This window comes from Polypterus senegalus, chromosome 10 (genome assembly GCF_016835505.1).
Source record: "Polypterus senegalus isolate Bchr_013 chromosome 10, ASM1683550v1, whole genome shotgun sequence".
NCBI classification, from domain to species: domain Eukaryota; kingdom Metazoa; phylum Chordata; class Cladistia; order Polypteriformes; family Polypteridae; genus Polypterus; species Polypterus senegalus.
Genome location: NC_053163.1, coordinates 125302623 through 125327199, shown reverse-complemented (window position 1 = coordinate 125327199; position 24577 = coordinate 125302623). Strand labels below are relative to the sequence as shown.

General features: G+C 36.4%; 1 protein-coding gene across 2 annotated transcripts in view; it reads left to right on the top strand.

Annotated features, from left to right (window-relative positions):
* ammecr1 (AMMECR nuclear protein 1) overlaps positions 1-24577 on the top strand; it is a 146136-nt gene that overhangs the window by 76021 nt on the left and 45538 nt on the right. For both annotated transcript variants that reach the window (XM_039766530.1, XM_039766531.1), the window contains one exon: positions 13773-13887. In XM_039766530.1, the coding sequence (XP_039622464.1) occupies positions 13773-13887 (115 nt within the window). The remainder of the gene's footprint in view (positions 1-13772; positions 13888-24577) is intronic.

The window sequence follows — 24577 nt, the reverse complement described above, 5'->3', positions numbered from 1 at the left end:
AGGTCTTTTATTTCATGTGCCCTGTTAAGAATTGAATGTTGCTGATAGCGGTCATTTTTTATTGAGTTAATTTTTAGCCTTTTAAATAGGTTAGCTATAATAATAGAAATTAAAGGGAAATCAGTAGGGCTGTGATTCAAAAACAAGCCTCCATATGGTAGTTAACATTTAACAATCACATAACACATTCTGCTGCTTGTACTTGGTGTACTTGTATTTAGTGCTTAACTTTTACCAGTGTATGGTTCATGAGATTCAAATGGCTTATAAAGTGTTGGCAAGCTTTACCCATTCTGTGTGCTCTTTATATATACACTGAAACATTCTGATTATGTGACGTTCTTCTTTCAAACAGGACTTAAATGACTTTGGCTTTGATTTCTAATTAGGACTTTTTTCTTCATATTAATGGCTGCATTGGAAATGGTTTTGAGATGAAGGTGACCTAATGGTGACATGATGGTTGAAATGGACTGACCTCTATCAAGTAATCTTTGTAGTTTGAAATTCTAGAACGGCATATTGTTCTCTTAATTCATTTATTTGTTGTGTTAGATTGTTCATTAAAAAAAACAGCAGTCATTTGTTTTCCTTCCTGCATTGTGGGATTTGTTTATTTTGTTTTCTGGGTTTTGGCCATCTATACCTTCATTGTCTCCCTTGGTATTTCCTGAAAATAAAAATTAGAATTTCTTTTCATTGTTACCATTTCCGGTTAAAACATTTACTCTGGCACACCTTGGTCTGTGCTATAGGTTGGAAAAATTGTCATACAGTGGGCATGTTTTCTTTTTTCTTCCATTTTCAACACTTGTTTAAATCCTGCTATGATGTTCAGAAATGTACAGTTCTTTGATACAATGTTTTTTATTCACTCCATTTATGTAAATTTCACTGTTTTCTCTGTAATTCCTCCAGCATGTTACTTTAGTATTTGGTCAATGCTTCTTAATCAGGGAAAGGCTTACCATCTACGCTAGACAGGTGCAGCCCCTATTTTAACAGAATTTTCTTTTTTCACAGTCTGCTTATACTTATATAAAATTGCAAGATCTACACAAAAATACAGACCTGCATGGGGAAATGCTTCGATCTTCAAACATGTTACTTTTCAGTTTCCTCTTATCAGAGGCAGCTAATAGCTCTCTGTCATCATAATCATTGTGTCCATAAGGACTGTATCTCTCGGGAGGAAAAGGGCTGGGCACCAGATAGTGAATGCATATGTGCGCTTACATTATAGTTATTTGTCATAGTTTAAATGCAGCCTGTTTCCACTGACAGACTTTAAGTATGAATGTAGTGTTCTTTTTCAGGTAATTGATAATCCATTGTAGAAGTACTTGCTGTCAATTTTATTGAAGCAATAATGCGGTGGGAGTGTTAAACCATCTCTTATTGTTTTTACAGTGTTAGGGTAGTATTTACAGGTGAACTGTAATCTCTATGTTTAAGAGAACATAATAAAAGTTTAAGAAACACAGCATACAAATAAATGAAAGTTTCATTTTAATTTTAAATTCGTGTTGATGTTTTTGCTGCCCCTGTGTGTTTTAACAGTGGAAGTACAGCCACATCACAAGCCACTTAGAATGAAATATAGTTTTTCCTTTGACTCATTTTTGCAGAATTTGTTATGTTTAATAGCGCAATTGATTTTTTTGTTTGTTTATGGGACCCTGGCTTCCTTAAATCTTAACCCAGACAGAAAATGGAAGAATTTATTCCATTTTGCCTTTTGATATATCAAAAGCTTTTTTCTCACAGACTATGTAATAAACAACAGTCTGGATACTACCTTTTATGCAGGCAAAGTATTTTATTCAATTCATTATCTTGGTTTTTATTTTAACTGTTATTATTGTGGCCTTTATAGATAAAGTACTTTCAAAAGAATGTTAGTCAGCTATAGAAGTTTAAAGCCATGAGGAACAGTGTTTTACCCCCCCTAACGAGCAGAGTAAATGTGTGCTGTAGTACTGTAAACATATTTATTATTTATGAAATTTGTAATTGCCCCGTCAACTATAATTGTAACAGATGGCATGAGAGAGTGATAGCCAGCCAGGGTGTGGACAAAATGTGAGAAAGATGGTATACTGTTGGGTCAGTTTGGTTCACATTCTCACCTCTCTGTGTTTAGCATGAAAAGCTGAAACATAGTATGTTTAAAAATGTAATTAGTTTTTTTTTCTTCTTTACTACTGGCAGCTTGTACCTTGTATTTTATCACTTATGCCCTTAATATTTTCATAGTATTTAAAATTGAAGACAATTTTGTAAAGCTAATATTCACCATTTAAATGCAATTAAAGGTCCCAATGAGTACATACATTTCAGTTTGTAATGCACAAGGCTCTTTTTTAAAGTAGTAACCTAGATGTTTTTAAATAACTTATGCTGAGTGTATTGTATGTCATTAAATTGACACCAGGCTAATTAATGTATTACTCCATCTCTAGCAGCTTTACTGGTAGCTTGAAATGTAGAGGAGATAAGAGGAGTTACTGCTGTTTAAAAATGATTTTTTTTTTCTTTCTAAACACGCACTTTGGAATTTGGCAAATAAGTTTGGTTGCACATGGTGTGTGTGTTTTTCAGTTTCAGTGACTTAAAATGGATAAAAGATCCCCATCTTTTGAGTCTGGGTAATGAAAAAAATAACTTGACAAGGTCTTAGCTGTGAAAATATCGAACTATTCAAATATTTAGAATGTAAGCTGAATGTGCTAGTTTGTGTAAATCAGTTTAATTCAGAGTTCTAGAGAAAGCACTTGGAAAGTCCCCATGTCCTCTCCACTAAACGTTTCTATGAATCGCCATGCATTCATTATCAAACTCTCTTAGTTCAGTTCAGGGATGTTGTGGTCTGTCTCAACAGCGCAGGACACAAGATAAGAACCCGTTTTGTCACAGAGCACACTTGCGCTTGCATACACATTTACTCATACAGATGATGTTTTTTGCTTTCCTTGTCAGTGGTCAAGCTGAACAAGGGATTTTTTTTCTTTGCAATTTTATTATTTCATAATTTGCTAAGTGCTAGCCTTGTCATTTGTAGCTCTTGCTATGCATCTGGCTTTGCTTTAATTATTTATCATTTGTATTTTTCAGTTTTTTGGCTATTTTTGGCTAACCCTCATAAAAATACCCAGTCTTTGAAAAATTCTACTTAGTTCTTACATACAGTTTTTGTCTTTGTTAATATTTTAAAGAAAGATGCAAATTTTTTGTAGAAGAATTCAGATTTTGGCCATACTGTCAGAAGAAATAGCTTTTTTCTTTGGAGTTTAGGTAATGTGGCATCTTTTAAGAATCTTTGAATTACATGTATCCGAGTATTCTTTAGAAGTCTATTGGGTCATTTATTAATGACTTGAATAAAAGAATTCTACATAAAATAAAAGGAAAAAAAATTATATTAACAGAAAGGAAGTCTAGATCCAACTCCTATGGTGATAATGCGGCAGAACCACGTCAAAAAAGTGGCTTATACATGAAATCTCACAAATGTCTAAGTTAAAGCAGTTCTGTGAAAAGCAGTGGGCTTTTTTTTTTTTTTATAATAACTGTAAAAGTTGAGTAACCATTTAGTGAGTCCAGGGAGCCAATTATTTTGTTATGAGTTTCATAATAGCTGGAATAATGCTACTGCCATTAGTTATCGTTAGCTTGTTTGTAGCATTGTGTGCCATGCTATAGCTGGGAACACATTGACCCATGAAGAATAATAAGGTTGTATTGTAACTTACCATCAAGTAATAATCTTACATAACTCCTATTAATCTTCACATGAAAATCTCTGATCACATTGATTTCTGTGATTAAGACATAACACTCACTTTTTAATTATTGTGTATATTGCTTTTCATGTTAATAAACCGTAAAAATGTACTACATGCATTGTTCTAAAAATTCTTATTGTTTTAAGTGGCTCTTAGAATGTCAAAAGGCCCTTTTCCACTGTTGCAGTAAATGCTCTCTTTTTTTTTTTAATTAAATTTAACATTTTTAGAACAGAATGATGATAATTTGTTTTACTGAAAAAAGTTCAAATTGTGCAAGTAGCAACCATTGAATGTATTGCACAAATGCAGGCTATTGCAGGAGTGTGCCAAGAGATTGAGAGGTTGAGTGCTTGTGTGAAAAGCTTAAGTCAAAAAAATCCTAAGAAATTGACTTGGCAGTTTTTCTTGGTTAAGACATAACAGTTCTTGGAAAATCCTTAGATTAGCGTGTATGAGTGAATAAAGATCTGATAAAGCACACCAAACCTCACTAAGTCATCATGTATGAAACACACTCCCATCTGTATGAATGAACCATTCTTCAGAGGCTCAGTTAATGATGGTGTCCAGAAAGTGGAAATATTTTGAAATATAAAACTACAGTCATTCAAAGCCAAAGTGGATAATGTTGATCTTGGTTACTACCAACATCAGGTATCCACTGATCATCTGTGGGTGAAGTTGGACACATGATGCCCGCTTGCTGGAAATTGAGTTTTATGGAGGAGTAAAAAGATAATATCTTTATCACAATATCTTCAAAGTTTTTGGCTCTGGGAATTGTTCAGTGGCCCGTCCGTAGTATTTTAAGTCTCAAATATGTCTGTGTTTCAAATAGATTGTTAAAAATAAGCAGCGCAAAGAAAGCACTCAATCAGTGTTAGAATTCATATGTATTTGCACATGTACAGATTAGTTTGAAATTCTTCCATGTATGACATATCAACATATTTTCTCTTTCACCACAAAAGAAGAAATAGTCTGTGGTGGTTCTGGTATAAATAAATTAATGAATTTTAGTAAATTCCTTAGGTGTATAACTTAAGGAAAATTTTAGGTTAATTTTGACATTAAAAACAGATGCTTGTAGGCCAAATAAGTAAGATTATCCTTAAGACAAATGCAATTTTTTTTGCTGCCAAGAAAATAATTAGACGTGCACTTCTGTGCCGCTTGTCATGCTTGCTCACATCTATGGAGCTGACACTTCATGCCGTTACATTCTACTTGTAGGATACAGAAACCATCTCACATTGCAGTTTCTACGTAGACTGCAGGTTGAGGTGAATGAATTTTGAGACCAACAAAATTCGCTATTTTGTGTTTTGATTGTTTCCCTTTATCTTCAGGCATATTAAAAAAATATGTGCAGCCATAAGGTATAATAAACAGATGTCCCATATTTCCCAGGGTAAACCCGGATCTCACAGCAACTTAGGTAATCTAAATTTTTCTTTAAAAGCTTTATTCTTTCCATTCTTTAGACCTGACTGCTTTTTCTACTACTATTTCTCACTACTGTAACGTATGTAGAGATTAGACTGTACATGATTTTTGTATATACCTGTAGTTCCCTGCTCCAGTAGATGCATATGTATCATACATTTGATAATCGGTCGCATCAGTTCTACTCAATACAGTCATGATTCAACCAATGAGATGTCTATGTTGCAATGCTTACACCTATGACAATGTGCATACTGATTATAGTCTGCTTTATACATGAATGCAAACTTGATAAATTATTAAACATGAAAAACACTTTTTGACCTGACTACATTCTGCCAAGCACCTTTGCTTTAGTAAATTGTGGCAGCAACATTGCCAGGTTTTGCTCTAAAATCATACACTGCGAGTAGTGATTTAAATCCTTTCCCCCCTTTTTTTTTTTTCTCACTGTTATGTTAATGTGCATAAAATGTTTGCCTGCAATGCACTGATATTGTAGACTGTGTGATCTGAATGCTATTGTAGGGCCCTCTCCTAGTTATTTGGAACTGTTCAATGCATGATGTAATAGGTAAGTAAACATGTGTTCTAATTACTGTCATTATAACATATATACATGAAAAAACTGTACTTAATGTACATATATTCATCATTCTGAGACAAAGTAGCATGATGGCCTAGACGTTAGTGCTGTTGCCTCATGGGTGCAGCCCACTTGTTCTCCAAGTGAAGTTTGCACATTCTCTCTGTGACCGCTCGAGTTTTCTTCAGGTATTCCAGTTTTCCCCTCACATCTCAAAGGTTTTTACAGTGGGTTGATTGGTAACCTGATGAACGGATGATGATCTCCATTATTGGTTTCTGCCTTTTGCCCAGTGATGCCAGGGTAGTCTTTGAACCAGCATAATCCTAAATTATATTAGCAGTTTTAAGAGTGTTGTTTTGTACTTTCATTGCATGCCACACAGTCCAGCACCAGTAGCCCCTTTTACTGTGAGCCACCCCCAACTCTGTTTCCCATGTTGATTAGAAGACAATTTGGTCATCCTGCTCACAGGAAAGTGTCTCAGTTGCCCATATGTATCACTTCCAGTACCAGTTTCTAACCTGCGCTATGCATGCCCTCCATGTGGATATTATCAGCGATAATGGAAAACAGAGTTGACCAGTAAGGATATCGGGCCATACCTGGAACTGTGTTTAAGTTACCGTTTGGCTTGATGATAGCTAATAAGTAAATTAGGCTTGATGATACACATGGCATTTTGCTTGATAGATAGATAGATAGAGCTTAATGCCAGAAATGTAGATGTGTGTGGTTTTACATTTTTTAATTGTTTGGATCTTGCAGCTCATATTTCATTCTTTTTTCGTGGCTTCAGATGTTTGCATGTGCTGTGTATTGCTTATTAATATATGTTATTTACAGTTGAAAAATAATAAGCTCTAATCATATATGGTAAAGCTCATTACAGAAATGTAATTTTCCCAGCAAGGCTGTTTGTGTTCATTTCAGTTTAGAAGGATTACTACGAAAGCTTGAGTACACCAAGGGCTTGAGATTCACAATCAGACTTCTGATTAAAGTCTAACTGGAGAAGGGCCTACTGTATTATTTGTTCTGTAAATAGATTATTATTTAGCACATTTAACAGCTTACACCTTACAAAATGTCTTACAGAACAAACAGGATTACTGTACTTTGTCAGATGGAAACTCGCAAATGGAATAACATTTAGGAATGAATTTAGTACAAGTAGGATGTAAACTGCAGTAATGAGGAGAGTCCTACGAAGGATAAAGAATAATGCACTCTGAAATCTGGTAAATTAGTTCTTGCACAGTAATTTTAATGATCAAGTTGATCAAGTAGCAAGGCCCTGTAGAGGTAAAGCAGGAAGTCTGTTTCTAACATACATGAGAGAAAAATAGGGTCTCCCTGTTAAATGAAATACAGTTAATTTAGAAGCCTTACAAATTGACTAAGGTGCAGTGGTTCATATTCAAAGTCACCAGACTAAAGGTATTGAAGTGAACCCTGAACATGTCTGGGATATAATGAACTCCTAGACTGTAATTAATTCTGCCTGTTAAAAGCTGATCTTTATTCAGTTAAATAGCTTTTAAGAAGCCATTAATAGATACAGTAACAAACAAGAACATGTGTGCTGATAAGGAGTTAGTGCCTCCTCTGCAGGACATGCTTATTTGCATTTGCAGCACCTCTGCAGAGCTACCCACAATATGTCTTATGGGCATAAACAGAGTGCTTAGCAAGCACAGTGAAGGCTTGCAATAAAGTTCTGCTAATGATACGCTGTGAACTTGGCTCTTGATGTCCAAATCTTTTGTTTGAAATCTCACAGCATTTTAATTCTCTCTAAGTGTGCAGAAACCATAGAAAAGAAGTTAATGAAATCATGACCTTAATAAAAAAAAATAGTTACCAGATTAATTAAGAAACTTATTGGGGTGATGCGCAGTTGCATCTTTTTGCATTTTCCATTACCAAAGAGATACTGTGGGGCGTGGCAAGTTTGGAGATTTTCACAGCTCCGGAAAGGCCATTTTACAGAGTGAAGTTTACACTGCTAATGTCTTTTTAGTTCACATTTTAAATATATCCATCACATACTGTATGTTAAGTCAATTGAGAATTCTCAAGTCATTTCAAAATGAGCACAAGGCTATTTTAACTGGATTTATGCTTCTATCCTATGATTAGATTAAGCAAATAACAAAAGGTGGAGGAACAATAATTAATTTATTTGTAAACAGCAATATGTTCACTTATTGTGAGTCTTGCATTAGAATTGACACACAAAACTGATTTAAGCCTGATTTTCAGAATTTGGCCCCTGTAAAGATACTTAGTCAAATGTTTAAAAAGCAAAAAAAAAAATCCCCTTAATTTTTCTCTTTATAAAGCTTTAAAATACTGGAGATGTTTTACACTATGTGTTTTGTCTTGTCAGATTATGCAACCAGGGACAACTGGAGAATGGTTGAAGTTAATTTTCATACCTTTACAATATATCCTGCCACACTCCTTAACCCCTTACCTTTTCATTGATGTACATCATTTTTCCTATGAAGCCCATAAAAGCCTAACTTTTTTAAAATTTTTGCTTTTTTCTTTGTTGGAGGTTTGAATGGGGTCTGCTTCAAAATTGTTCAGATTATGGGATACAATTTTCAGACCTTTGTCTTTCTGTAGACTTTTAGGAACAACAACAACCAAAAATAAAAGCAGTGTCATGTCTGTTTTATTGTTCAGGTTGCTCTGATGACTCACATAGCTATTTTTGTTGACAACAATGGAGTATTCACAATATTTGACTGCAAAGCGTTTCCTAAACCTGTAATTTTGCAGTTTTCACAGAATGAAACTGTAAGAGTCATCGCTTGCAAGAAAAAAAAAATTTTTTTTTTTGGAAGCATTTGAACTATATTGAGCAATGAAGGAGATGGTTAATCCAAAATTAATGAGATGTTGGGATTTTGAGTCAGTGATCTAAAATTAAAGGACTGTCATTTGAAATAATTTGCCTTACCTCTACCTGAATGTCCTCTTAAAATCCATTTGCATTACATTAAAGCATTTAAACATTTGCAGTAGTGCCACAGAGTTTGTTCCTATTAAAACCTGGAACAGCATTGCAGCCATTTCCTGTGTACTTGTGCAGAAGACACAGTGATGTCTTACACCACTTCTGCTGCTTGTTATAAAGAACGTGGTTATTGGTTTTTCCGCATAGCTTTTTAACATTTTAGACTAAAGATGGGCGTGGCACTTGAGCTGTGAAGTGATAGCTATTTCAACACTTTTTGGTTAATCAGTGTCTTTTGACTCTTACTCACACTACAAAGACACATCTTTCTAAGCTTTCCTATAAGTATGTTCAAATGAAATAAGTAGGAAAAATTGCTTATACCCAGTACACGTACATGTCTGTTTTCTGTTAAACCCTTTTAAGCAGTAAATCAAAAAATCCACCATAGCCTAGGGGAAGTTAATAAATGTATAAATACAGTACATACACACATGCATAAATAATCTTTTTTAATAGATTTCCTTTCTGTATTTTGTGTATACATGAAAAGCATTAAAATCATAGTCAAATCTAAATGTCAGTGGCCTTTTGTAGAGAATGTACACTATGTGAAAAATCAGTTATTTCATCTTGCAGAAGTCTTTGCCTGCAAAGTGATGGCCATTTCAAGACTTTGGTTAAATCAGTGTGTTTTGACTCCCATAAGATAGGAAATGGTAGATCAGATTTTGTAGTTTAGAGAAAACCATCACTCTACGTTTAGTGAAACAAAGAGCTGGCAAGTCATGAAAGTAACATGAGCAAGAGTGTCTGGTTCAGCAGTAAAGAGAGCTGTATGGGTTAGTTTGACCATTGTTCACTTCTTGGCTGTAACAGAGGGATTTGTTCTGGGTAGAGGTCCAAATCTGGTACAAGTTGACACATTCTTGTAAGATAGCACTCTGATATTAAACCATTTTAATAGCTGGTCACCTACTAAAGAAGGCACCAAATTGACCATTTTTTCTAGTTAGAATGGTTAACTGGCTATAAAAGATTTTTACAAGCTAAAGGCTGTGGTTTATTTGCAGTTTGTTGTATTAATAAAGTTCAATTTGCAACTATTGTCCCACAAGGTATATGTAGTTTCTCAGCAGATTTCTTACAGAGAGACCAACTGTGAACAAATAAATTAGTAGACATAATGCTTATGAAGTAGTAACAGATAGCACAATTACATATAAAAATTAAACCAACATTGAGACTCAGCCAGTGACCACCAAGAATAACTATTCAGCATGCAAGCAAGTTAAGCATGTTTAATAAAGTAAGACATATTTAGAAAGTTATTACAAGCTGGAATGAAATCTGAAACCTGATGGCAGCAACTGGAATTGTGAATGCAGTTGGTGAGAGATTTCTAAGATTATACACTCTGTGTTTTGCAAAATGTATTTACTAAACTGACATGGTAGATTTGACTATTGAGATGTCAATTTTACTGTTCCATTTAAAAATTAACTTTATACTGTTTTTGTTACTAATGTTAATATTTCAAAGCAAGCAGAAGACCACATAAGTGAGACTCAGTACAAGATTTGTGTTAAAAAAAAAAAAACCATAAAATAATGTTAGAAAATTTTAGAATTCTTGTTAAAATGGATGCGCTTTTTTAGACAGTAGACACATTGTTCTTCTTTTTTTTTTTTGAAGACTGCTTGTGTGCTTTCATTAAGTCATTCTTTAGTCTGATTGTCCCCAGGTATTTATAACTTTTAGCAGTCTACTCTCTCGTCTTTTTTGACTTTATTGACTCATGTGGTGAATTGTATTTCTTCTGTAATCAATTATTATCTTTGTTGTTTGTAATTTTAAGTCACAGAAAATACTCCTCACACCAATTGGCAAAATCAGTTGCTTCATTGATGTTTTTGTAGTTAAACATGGCGGAGATTTACTTTCTCCCAGCAATTCTAAATATTTAGAACATATGGGCTCATTCCACTAGCATTTTGTTTAAGAAAAAATATTTCTAAGCAGTGTAAAATTTGCAGCATTGTTGAAGGCCTCTTTGGTGTCTGCTGACACTTATTGGCTGAATGAATTAGAGCTTTCCTTATTTTTGGTTATATGGATTATATAAGTCATTAATCCTTCATGTTTTGAATTTTACCCATATCATCATCAGCTTTCCATATTATTTTTAATTTGAATATGCTGTGTAGTCTTTGTTTTAGTTGATTAATTTTGCAAGCACAATTTTCTTGGTCCAGTGCTACATCCCTTAGTATTTTACGTATTTTTGTGAAAGGTCCATTCTTGCAGTATTAATTACTTTTACATCATCATAACAAACAGTTTGAAGGAGGTTTTTTTTTTCTCCATGGAGGCAATTAATTAAAAATGCCTTTTCATCCATTAGTTTTTCGAATATTTAGACTAACACAAATTGCCTTATTTTTCTTTTATTATTGTATTTAATGATCCAACACTGTGTAATTTGAGTGACATTGATACATGGATCTCTTCTTATTTGTTTAGTTTTAAAACCTTATAGTGAAGGCTAAGGGTTTCAGAATTATAAATGTCTGCTTGGTTTACATCTGTCGTGAAGACTGACTGTGCACATTGTTTTCTTTTCTTGTCTAGGTTTACTATTTTGGTTTCTTCTCCATTTCAACCCTGTCAAACTTGACTTTTTAGTGCATTCTATATTTAATTTTGTTTTAAACTTAATTAGATTCAACCTCGGCCTTGATGCTGTGTCATTTTTCTACTAGTTGATTTATTATAATGAAATTTCACAAAGGATTTGGCCAGTGGGCATTGCAATGTTTTTACTAAATTGCATACCCGTAAAAAACATTCATTACAGCATAGAAATATGAGATGTCTCTTCCTAAATTATTTTTGTATCCCATTACCTTTAGCTAAGGCCAAGCAGACTGTATTCACAAGTTTAGGATTTTCCTGTTTATCTGATTTGCAGAAAAAGAATGACTTGTCATGGTTCTGCTGCTCTATTTTCAATCTGTATACAATTCTGTTTTCTGAAGCTGTTATACAGAAATGCTGAAAAGATGCACAGCATTTTATTAAAATGTATTAAAATAAATAACCTGTAGTTCTAGGTTAAATGGGTTGGAATTTATATTTATTAAAAAGTAATGCTGTTGACATAGTCACATTTTTAATGGTTAGCCTCATCATTTTTAATGATGCAGTTAATTAAATGTAGAGATTATGGATGCTAAGCCGTGGTGCAGAATGAGTAGGAAGCACAGTGTCAATTATGCATGTTTGAAACAAGGCAAAAAAAATGTTAATAAAAAAATTTCTTTTTAGGTTCTCAGATACACTTTTGGAGATGCAGTAATTGTCAGATAGCTTCATATTGTAATATAAGCTCAACCTATATAGAAGATCACCAATGAATGCCTAAACAACTGTTCTTATGGAATCTCTTTAATCATTCTCAAAGGTTTCAGGCAGCGGGGGTTATAGAGGTCTTTTGAAATGGCTGAATGTCTCTGAGCTACAGCTTCCTTCCGGCTCATGCTGTAATTTACCTTGCACTTGTTTGCCCCTACATAACTTTCATACTGTGTTTTCTTCATACTTCATGTCTCTGTTTGTCCGCTGGCTGCATTACACAGGCTTACAGCATCCTGATTTAAAGCTTGAATCCTTTTGAGTTAGTGTGTTTGCTGTAATGGGAGCTGCAAAATGTTTTAGCCTTCTTTTCCTTTGGAATAAAAGTTCTGAGCCTTGTGTGACCATTTAGGATTTGGACTGTCTAAACCAGTTTTTTCAATTTGCCAATACTTTATCGAATGGCATGGTGAATCAGTGTTTTAACACTGCTCTTTCATTAACCTAATGTTGTGGGTTAAAATCCTGTGCCCAACTATTTAATGTCAATGTAGTTTTTCTCTCATATCTCCAAAGATATAAACTTCTGGATAATGAACAGGATTCCAAATTGTCCCTTGTGTGAGTGGGCTGTGCAATGGCCTGGTGTTCTGTCCGGACCTGTTTTGTTACTTGAGCCTACTGCTACTGGGATAGGCAACCCTGATTGGTTTGAAAGGGGAATGATGTGTAACAATAATGTTTTAATGTCCAATAAGTTTCTTGACAGCCTTATGCTGTGTAGCTTGTTTTCCCTTAATGTTATAAAATGAAATAGTTGCCATTTTCATTTTATCTATGACTTTTAATTTGTATTGCATGGTATTACTTCCTAATTTCATCAAATAGTTGACTAGTTTGCTAAATGTGTCTTTTACTTCAGACCTATGCTTAAGTCCAGTCAGTTCCTGGACTAAACAGAAGCTGAAGAGTTTGTATGTTAGTAGCGCCTGTCAGGTTACTTCAAAAAGGTTTTTATTTTTAACCTTAACATTAATAGCAGTACATTATTTTGCTGCATCACATCACTAAAATTGTCTTCCAACAAAATGTTACAGCATTCACTCATTCATTTTCTACTTATTCTAATATAAGATAGTATAACCCTGAAAGCATGTCCTGGCTCCACTGGGCATCACTATGGATTGGGCGTTAGTGCATAATAGGGCACAGTCATTCATACACAAATCTTCACCAGTACAACAGTCTGGTTTCCCCAAGCAGTATATCTAGCCTATCTTTGGAGAGTGGGAGAAAAATTGTGTATCAAGAACAAGACAATGTTGACATGACATGAGAAGAATGTCCAAATTTCATACATTTGATGGTTGTGCTAGGATTTGCAACATTAACTACAGGGACATGTTACGCATAGGTATATAGCAGCTTAGTGTTTATAAATCGTGTAATAAAGAAAATGAAACTGCCTCTTCAACATATCAAAATCACACTAGCATCCCAGAGAAATAGAGATAAATAGTGCCTTCGCTGAGGAATAGGATGTGGTGTTTTAACAAACTTTTTCCCTTTACAAGATATTTCTTTTTATTTATATCTGTTGTATTTTAAAAGAAGATTTTTGTTTCTGCAGTGCCCTTAAAGACAGCCGCTTTCCCCCAATGACGAGGGATGAGTTGCCGCGGCTTTTCTGCTCAGTGTCTCTTCTCACCAACTTTGAAGATGTTGTTGATTATCTAGACTGGGAGGTAAGAAAAAATAATTTTCTGCCTTGTATCAAAACCATATAAATATGTTATGTGGTAATGATTTTAATTTTGCTTTATAATCAACATCACTTAAACCAAATGACAATTTTAATGGTAGAACACGGGCTGTTTAAGTGACCTGTACAGGGTAAATGTGCAATTCAGTAGTTAGGTTTTGAAACTGCAACATTGCGATTTTAAGTTCAACACTGTGGCAGTTTTGTTTTGTGAAAGGGGTAGAGATGAAGGGGCAAACTCTTTGTGGGTTCCAGTTTAAGATGGGTTAAAAAAAAATAAAAAATGTATTCTCCAAAGATGTATTCTTGTGTTTCGTGGTCCTGGAGAGATGGTACTAATCTGGCAACATTGAGGACAAGGCAGGAAGCAACTCTTAACACTTGATCTTCCTGGATAAATTTACATTCACCAGTTCTACCAAATAGGCTTTGTAATTGTGGAGGAAAACTGGAAAAAAAGTTTAATTATCAGGGTGCATTTAAGAGAAAGCCCTGCCACTGAACAAATTACCAAAAGGTGAGCAACATAAGTCAATGCATGATATGTTTATAGTTATTTGTTCAAAATTTAAAACCATGATTATTTATTATAGAAGAAGATTAAAAGTTGACAAAAACTGGTCCAGCAACTTGAATTGAAAGAAATGTAAAAAAAAAGGGAATTTTAGAATGTGCTGAAGTGTATATTTGTAACATTCATTAGTCTTATTTCTGTTGTGTGTTTGCTTCCAAGTTTTTAGTGCACTGAGCAGCATTTCCAACAGAAAGACAGTTAATAATTCTTCATTACATTGATTATTACTTAATTCCTTGAACATTAAACTTTTTTTTTCTTCAAGTAAGCAAGAGGAGTTTTCCACATTAGAGTAGACAGGCATATTTACATGCATATAGTTTTCATTATGCATATTTTCAAGCCTTCACTGAACATTCCTGCAGCTTGTGTTATATGAAAAAGAAACCATATTAGTATTGCCGTTAAGGGCTCTTCTGCCTATTCTGCAGTTTTGTTGTAACTGTCATTATGGAAACATATATGTTTTTTGCATTTGAGTAAGGCCATACTTTGGAGTGCTCTTTCTTGCACACACTTATTCCTAACTGTAGAAGTTGATGCACTTTGTTTGCATGATACTGCAGTGTTTAGGGGTAGTGTTCCAACTGCACCATTGCCCTGTCCACTCAGAGGGATCTCCTCACATGATTTTCTCACTACCTTTCTCACTGAATGATTTGATGGCAGCAATTTTGTGCCATTCTGCTCAACACACATTAGCTGTTAGGTGGTGAAGGGGTGAGAGATAGTTAGCCAGTTAGTGATGGGATGAATAGAGACCGGAATAACTAGGCTGTGGTGGGCATGTGCACATGTGCCTTTTCTCTGCAAGTATTAAATCATGCACTTGTCAGAAGCTTGTTTTTTAACACAATAGGTGTTCAGTTATATTTTTCACACTCTAGGAACGTGTGTTTGTCTTAGTAATTTGTACTTATCCACATTTAACTTGTTCCATGTTTTGGTATGTTTATAAGATCCAGTGGCTGTATCCCATTCTTCATCACAATCAACAAATTCATAGTTAACTACTGTACTGCTCTTTTCAAGTGGGGAGAAAAAAAACTTTCCTCCTCTTTAAAAGAAATTTTACAGTTATTTAAGAATGATTACAGTTAGATGCTACTTAATAGCCATGCCAATCTATTTGCATAATTTTATGCACAACTCCATTTCCAAAAAAAAACTGTGTAAAATGTACATGAAAACAGAATGCAATGATTTGCAGATCTCATAAACCCATGTTGTATTCACAATAGGGCATAGAAAACATATCAACTGTTTAAACTGAGAAAATGTACCATTTTAAGAAAAGAATAAGGTTATTTTGAATTTGATGGCAGCAACATGTCTTAAAAAAGTTGACAGGACCATGTTTAGTACTGGGTAGCACCCCTCTTCTTTTAACAACAGTCTATAAACATCTGGGAACTGAGGAGACCAGTTGCTGGAATTTTAGGAGAGGAAATTCGTCCCATTCTTGTCTGATTTTTGGATTTCTGTTGCACAACAGTCCTGGGTGATCTTTGTCGTATTTTTTGTTTCATGATGCACCAAATGTTTACAATTGGTGAAAGTCCAGGCAGGCCAGTTCATCAGGACCCGGACTCTTCTACTACGAAACCGTGCTGTAATAGATGCAGCATGCGGTTTAGCATTGTCCTCCTGAAATATGCAAGGCCTTGCCTGAAAAAAACGTTGACGTGCGTATGTTGTTCTAAAACCTGCATATACCTTTCTGCATTGATGGTGCCTTTCCAAATGTGCAAACTGCTAATTCCATAGGCAAGAATGCACCCCCTTACCATCAGAGATTAAAGCTTTTGAATTGAGTGTGGTGTGAAAAGGCGCTATATAGGTGCCCGCCCTGACATGGAGGCACACGTAAAAATAAAACACAAATTTATTTTTTTTTCAGCTATTGGCATGTCTTTCCCATGTTCCTCAGCCACAGCACAGTCCCAAAAACAGCAACACAAAAACCACACTAATTCCTTTCTTCCTCCACCACTCCTCCCAGGAAACCTTGTCGTCCTCCTCCCGATTCTGGCTCCTGGAGTGGTGGCTGCTGGCCCCTTTTATAGTTCACCTGGTGTTTGACTGCCGAGTTCTGGCTGCATTTCCGGGTGTGGTGAATATGCTGTCCATATATTCTCAGGAGTCCCAGCTGCAGCACCCCATGGCGGTCATCTAGCATCCAGGGAGAGGTGTTGCACCACCCAGGGCTGCTACCCCTGAATATAGAGTGCAGAGGCGTCCCAGCTGGGCATGAACCCTGGCCGCCTGCCACAATGCATAACAACCCGGATGGCCCCTCTCCTCCTTACACCGGAGTACGTTGTTTACGTGTTTTCAAAAAAGACTTTCAAATTTTGATTCATCTGACCACAGAACAATTTTCTACTTTTGCCAAATTCTCTTGAAGTGTGGAGTGAAAGATACAGTATGTACACATATATTCAATATTCAGTGTTGGCATGTACATTATTCTTGAAAGGCAGCAAGCTTCCATTCTAATGTACATGGGCTTTTTCTTTTAAGCCTTAATACATCACCAGTATTTATAGATTAAATTACTGCAAGTCAACGTTTTAATCTTAGACTTCACCATAAAGTATTCTACTTTTATCCAAACTTGCTGTTCCTGTTACTGTTTTATGCTGTAACTGCTAGAAACCTTTGCTCTGAATGAGCTTTAACCCGGTGTTACACCAAAAAGGGACATTTTAACTTTTTATTAGTCTGCTCATATTTACAAAATGTGTGAATATTGTACACCCTGGCAGATAATCTAGATGTAGAGTCACACTTGTTGGAGGTGTTCATTCCAGCCAGCTCCTTTTGTTATCTGAACAGATAACTTGCCTGAAAACAACTGTTATTGTTTCTTCCCTTAATTAAGCTTTCTTAAAATTTTATGGTATTACTTTGTTTTTATCTATTTATTTTCTATTTTATGCGCTAAATCCCTGAGGGGAAATTGTCTTTTTGCATGACTTTTTGAGGGTCAGAGTGCATGGTCAGTCATTGTACAGCCCCCCAGAGCAATTTTTAGGTTAAGGGCCTTGTTGTCTTTTTTTATTGTGTAATATTGGTTAGTTCAGTAGTTAGAAATTTAGGTATCAATGACGTAGCTATGCCATTGTATCATAGTTTATGCCTGTGTTTACTTTTTTGGTAATTCTGACTATTTAGATATGCCTAATAGTGTAAAATCAAACAAAAAAAAAAAAGCTGCCGTGTTAGTAAATTCTGTGATAAAGTAGAAAGTTGTAAGCAAGTTTCTGACTTTGAAGTTTTAAGATTATAATAAGCATTAATGTCCAACATCTACATTCATATTTCTGTTTGTATTTCACTATCACTATGAATATTTGCTCAAGACATAATACAGTAATTTAACAATTATTCTGTAAAATTGTTGTCTGATGGTGCAGTGTTATAGCAAAAGACTTTAATACACACTGATCACCACAGTTACTAATTAAACTGAAGTTATGCTTGTTAAATTTCTGTAAGGAGTTTCTAAACATTTTGTGAATTTTTTGATTGCCATAATAGAGACTATGAAATAGTAGTGTGTTTAATAACTATAGAAAAACAGTTAAAATAGAGATTGGTTAAAATAAAAATAAGCACCGAAATGTAGGTTTATAGTTCAGTGCCTTATCCACCAGGTTATTCTATTTGTCAGGTACAGTTCAATTTATGTGTATTTTTAGCATTGCTATGTCCACCTCTATGTGTACTTTTAAAAATGCACACAGCTGCTTTTCATGAAATCTTAGGTGTGGTTTTATAGGGAGGATTTGTGTTTTGATTCACCACTTGGTATGACACAGCTTTACGTTTCAATTGTCTCTTAAGCAGTCCACTTTTACATCCCTATCTGTTTACAGAACCAAGTAAGCACTGGCTGAGAGTAGCAGCTGGTCTGTTATTTTGCTATGATTCAGCAAAGAAATATAATGAATCTAATTATATACACAGAACATTGGATAATGGGCACAACTGCAAACAGTTTCCCTGCAATTAACATGCAAAAAATGTGTTAGGTTATACTTTTTGTATAATATTCTGAAGTGTACTAATTTGGAATTGTTGTTGGAGCTTATCTAGGCAGGAAACGGGCTCAGACAGAACACCAGTCCATCATAAAGTCTTATTAATATAGGTGAATCAAAAATATCCTGTTTTCATCTGTTATTAAAAAAAGTAATTTATAAATGCCTTTTTGATTACTGGTAAATGATGATATTTTAATATCATCCCAGGTCATTGGTATTGGTGGCCAAGAAAAATTTTTAATCTCATTTTCTCATGTCATTTGTGTCACATAATCCAGACATCAAATAGAAAATCAGAGCAGTTCACATGGTGGAAACACTTTCACACATGGACAAACTTTTCAATTAAAGATGGGATTCTTGACCAGCAAATACAATTCTGTTAGTTAAATTTGGACCATTCTGGATTGTTTTTGGGAATTTAGGGTGTGGCTCAGACAAATAAGCAAATATTCTGCCCCTTCATCTTTTTTTTATTTTAATCACATTCTAGCAGTTTTATTTTAAGAAAAATAAACATACAATAGACGGTAGAAAGAGTGGAAACACTCAATATTAGATATAAAAGGCACAATGTAAACAACTACACATAGATAAATGACATATGACAATATTCTCTCTTGCAGGACATAAGGATTTTTCTAATACGTTTAAAGATGGCTTTATTTATATGTATGCTGTACTGTGCCAAGTGCATATCTATCACTCTCTGAATTGGCTAGCTTGCCAGGTAGTCATGTTAATAAAGAACACGTCAGCCTAGTCTGCTGGTTATAGTGAGTAACAGATTAAACACTTAAACTTGTTTAACAGCCTTTTGGAAGAACAAGGTGTCTAGCATAAAAATTTGTAGCTGTCTTGACATTTTTATGTGGCATAATGAAAATAATAATTAACTCTGACAACAGCATTCTTCCACCCTGTAAATACCTTGCACTGGAAGACTGTTAAAATAATTGTAGTAGTCTGACACACACTGTAAGTTCTGAAACCTCTGTTTTTTGTTTAATGATAGCCTAAACAATTGGAGACCCCTGATATTAATCAACAGTGCTTCAATCATAAATTTCAAAACCGCCATTACTTTTATTAAATACGTTGACTTTTATTTATGTAATGGATTTTCTTCCAGCATACTGTTTTCTTTTAGTTTGGTCATTTTTATCTCAAAAGAAACTGAGCTAACCAGAAATAAAAACAGGGAAAAAATATGTTGCACATCACAGCCCTCAAGTGTGACACTTCACAGTGCCAATGTAGTTAATGCCCAACAAGATATTACAGAAGTTATTAATATAAAAGCCTTGTGATGTGAGTAATGGAACAGAAAGTCAAAGTGAACTTTCTTGTCATCTCAACCATATACAAGTATACAGATAGGCGAAATTACGAAGCTCAGGGTCCGCAGTCCATAGAGTAACAACATGACGTGCAAATAATACATTAAATATAGAATTAAAATTGAAATTTAAAATTAAAACACAAACAAGACATTGTGCGAACACAAGACAAAGAAGTAGCAGCAATATTGACTTGTAGTTAGCAATATGAACATTGATGCAATGTATGGTATGTGCAATCTAGATACATAAATATAGTCAATAGATATGTAATATCATAAATAAATAATAGATATAGATAATACAGAAATTATCAGTGTATGATAATAGTTGTTTAAGACATGTGTAAACAATGACAGGTCAGAATGTTTCACAACAGAAGGATATCAAGAGTGTCCAAATACTTAAAGGTCAGTATGAGATTTTCAGTTCTTTTCTACATGCCCACTCGTCTTTGCAGGAAAGTGGCTTGCATGTATAAAAGTTCTGTTTTTAGAGGTGGTTGAAGCAGTGTGGAAGATCCCAGGGGGCAGCATGGTGTTAAGGAGTCGGATAGCTTGGGGGTAAAAACTCTCCTGCAGCCTGGAAGATCTGGCTTTGATGCTGCAGTATCTTCTCTTGGATGGCAGAAGTGTGAAAAGTCCATGTGTGGGGTGTAAAGGGTCCTGCACAATGCTGCAGGCCTTGCGAACACTGCGTTTGTAAAATATGTCCTGTAGCGAAGGGAGAGGCACCCCAATAATGTTCTCTGCTGTCTTCACTATCCTTTGCAGGCGCTTGCGGTCGGATATGTTGCAGTTGCCGTACCATGATGCAGCTGGTCAGAACACTCTCAATGGTGCCCCTGTAGAACATGGTGAGGATGGAGGGGGGAAAACTTGCTCGCTTCAGCTGCCTCAGGGAGTGTAGCCTCTGCTGGGCTTTCTTGATTAGTGAGGAGGTGTTATGTGTCCACGTAAGTTCCTCAGTTATGTGCACACTGAGGAACTTTGTACTCCCAACAGTCTCCACATCTAAACCGTTGATACTGAGTGGGATGTGGGCAGGATGAGATTTTCTGAAGTCCACGATTCTCTTTTGTCTTGTCAACATTGAGAGATAGTTGTCTTCACACCATGCAGACATCCGTCCACCTCATCTTTGTATGCTGTTTCATCATCCCTGCTTATCGGACCCAGCACTGTTGCTTCATCCGCAAGCTTAATGATGTGGTTGGTGTTGTGCGTGGCTGTGCAGTCGTGAGTCAGCAGGGTGAACAGCAGTAGACAAAGCACGTAGCCCTGCAGCGCTCCAGTGCTCAGTGTGATGTTGCTGGAGGTGTTGCAGCCTATCCGAACTGACTGGGGCCTCTCTGTCAAGAAGTCCAGGATCCAATTGCAGAGGGTGGTTTTCAGGCCCAATCTGCTCAGTTTTACAACCAGCTTTTGAGGGATGATTGTGTTGAAGGCAGGGCTAAAGCCTATGAATAGCATCCTGACATATGTGTCTTTTTTATCCAGATGTGTCAGGGAGAGGTGAAGGGCAGAGCATATGGCATCCTCAGTTGACCTGTTTGAGTGGTATGCAAACAGAAGAGGGTCAAGGCAGGCAGGGAGATTAGTCTTTGTGTGACATGACTAACCTTTTGAAGCACTTCATTATGATTGGCCTGAGTGCAATTGGTCGGTAGTCATTCAAGCATGTCACTGGTGACTTCTTCAGCACTGGTATGATGGTGGTTGACTTAAAGCATGCTGGGACTGATGACTGGTTCAGAGATGTGTTGGAAGATGTCTGTGAGGACACCAGCCAGATGACTGGCACATTCTTTGAGCACATTACCAGGTATGTTGTCAGGTCCTGCAGCCTTGCGGGTATTGACTCTGGATAGAGTCCTCTTCATGTTAGATATGGAGAGACAGAGTACCTGGTCAGTGGAGGGAGATGTTGTTTTTCTCGCAGGTTCTTTGTTCTGTGCCTCAAACCGTGCAAAGAAGTTGTTCTGCTCATCCGGAAGGGAGGCATCACCATCGCTGCTGTGTGGGTTGGGTTTTTAGTTTGTAATTGTCCGAACGCCCTGCCACATACGATGTGTGTCTCTGGTGCTGCTGAGTTAGTTGTTTGTTGATCTTCTGCGCGTATGCACACTTAGCTCTCCTTATAGTGCGAGACAGGTTGGCTGTGGTCACCCTGAGGGCGGCCTTGTCTCCAGATCTGAAGGCTGCATTTCTGATCTTGAGCAGAATGTACACTTCTCTTTTCATCCAGGGCTTTTGGTTGGCTCTTCTGGTAGCATCCTTGGTAACAGTAACATCCTCTATGCATTTGGAGATGTAGCCAGTCACAGAGTCTGTGTACTCCTCCAGATTGATGGAGTCACCATCCATAGCAGCTTCCCTGAAAATGTCCTAGTCTGTCAATTTTGAAGCAGTCTTGGAGAGCTGAAACAGCACCAACCTGCCACACTGTGATGTTTTTGCAGGCAGGTTTAGTGTGCTTCAGCAGGGACTTCTATGCAGGAACCATAAAAATGCTGATTTGGTCTGCGCAGCCGTGGTGGGGGGTAGGGTAGGGCCTTGTAGGCATCAGGAGCGCTCCCGTAAACATTGTGTCAGACAGCTTCCCCCTCTAGTAGCAAAGTTCACATTCTGGGAGAATTTTGGGAGAACTGACTTCAAGTTGGCATGATTGAAGTCTCCAGCAATAATGAAAAATGCCTCGGGGTTGCAGTTTGCTGATCTCGCAGAGTTCCGCTAGCGCCTGGTTAGCATTTGCGCTAGGCAGGTGGTAGACGGCAACCACCAGCACGCAACTGTATTCCCTCGGCTGGTAGAAAGGCAGACACCTTACTGATAAAACCTGTATCAGCGGGGAGCAGTGTCGCACAACTGAGGCAGCATTCGTACACCACTTTCTGTTCACATAAACACACAGTCCCCCCTCTGCGGGTCTTACCAGACAAAAAGGCGTCTCTGTCCGTCTAGCTGGATGGACGAGTCTGGAGCCATGTCTCGGTGAAAATGAAGATGCAACAATCTCTCATTTCCCACTGCTTGGCCCGCTGCAGCTTTATATAATCCAGCTTGTTATCCAGTGATCGGACGTTTGCGAGCAGAATGGACGATATCGCAGGTCTGGTGGGGTTAGTTTTTAGCCTTGTGCTAACACTGCCGCATTTCCCTTGTTTCTGCTCCCGATTGCTGCGCTTGCGTTTTTGCTAGCTCAGCTTCCCAGGCTGTTGCTGTCACCTCACTGGATATTTTGGCGCAGTTTCTTGGGAAATCGAGCAGGATTTGCCACTCGTAAATGTAGCAAAAAATAAGGTTAAACGTCTTCTATGTTTTTGTTTTTGCTGATACTCGTATGTTGAAACAGACTGGTGTCCTGCCTTCTGGTGTTTTCCGTAACTAACAAAGGTGGTAATTGTATAATAATTACATCAATCTTAAGCTGTGGCTATGGAAGACATTGTTGAAGTTTTAGCAGTACTATTTATTGTTGTTGCCCCCTTTTATATTCTGAGATTACTATTAAGCTTTTTAATTCACCTCTCTGTGTAGGAAAGAAATCTAGTTTACACATTTACGAAGAAATAAATGTATCTTGCAGTTATTGAACATTGGTACTTACTTAGAGTCAAAATGTAATGTACTTACTATTTTACTCAGATGGGTTGCATTTGAATCAACAACCATGTTTATTCACAGTATATACACATTTTTATTCAAAAGTGTAGCTTAGTTTGCTTTACAAATAACAAAATACAAATTAGAATAGAAAAAAGTCTGATGGTTATATAATGGCTAAAGTCAGTGGCCAATCTGATAGATAGATAGATAGATACTTTATTAATCCCAAGGGGAAATTCACTGTAGTGCATGCTGTGGTCATATGACCAGGGAGTGAGAGCGCAACAAACTCTTGCACTGATGCTGGAAGAAATTAACCACACCACCTGGGCATTCTGTAGTACTTAACACTAGAATTACCAAAGTTTACGAGAAAACTTGTAAATCTGGCCCACCTTAAATCCACTCACACATCTCCATTCAGCGTCTTTTGTCTTGTAAATGTGTCGATAATCCCAAGCAGCCTGCTATACCATCCCCCCACCACCGGATAAACTGCAAAAACCTCTCCCAAATGAAGCCTTGTTTATCAGTGAGTCAGGTACCTAGGCTAAAAAAATATATTGTTATTCGGAACACATGCATTTCATGTGTGTTCTGTGTCCACAAAGATCTGTTTAAGTGTAGGATGACAGAAATGTTAAACACATACCTAAAAGACAAACTTTTTCCATGTTTAGTACTAACGCCAATAAATAGACATGAAGTGTATAATGTGTGAAGACTGAAGTCCCAATATCAAATAAGCACTTTCACAAAAGATACAAGTCTAACACAACAAATGTGCTTTTTTTCCAAGACTATAACCAAAGAAAAAGAAATCAGGTTAGTATTGCTTGTTGTCCTGACTTCTCAGGTAGTATACTGGTTAGTGCTGCTGTCTCCAATTCAGAAGATTCTGGGTTTAAGTCTTAATGTCTCCCAAAATAAACTTTTTGAGTAGTGAGCTGTTCTTATTGTTACTATTATGCAATAAAAGCATACATTTGATTTGAGTCTGTGACAGCTGCTTTAAATGTATGGTACTTGTAAAGGTTAGCGTTTTATTCAGTTTTATTCTCTCATTCGCGTTCACGCTCGCCCTGATCTGACACGGCTTTTT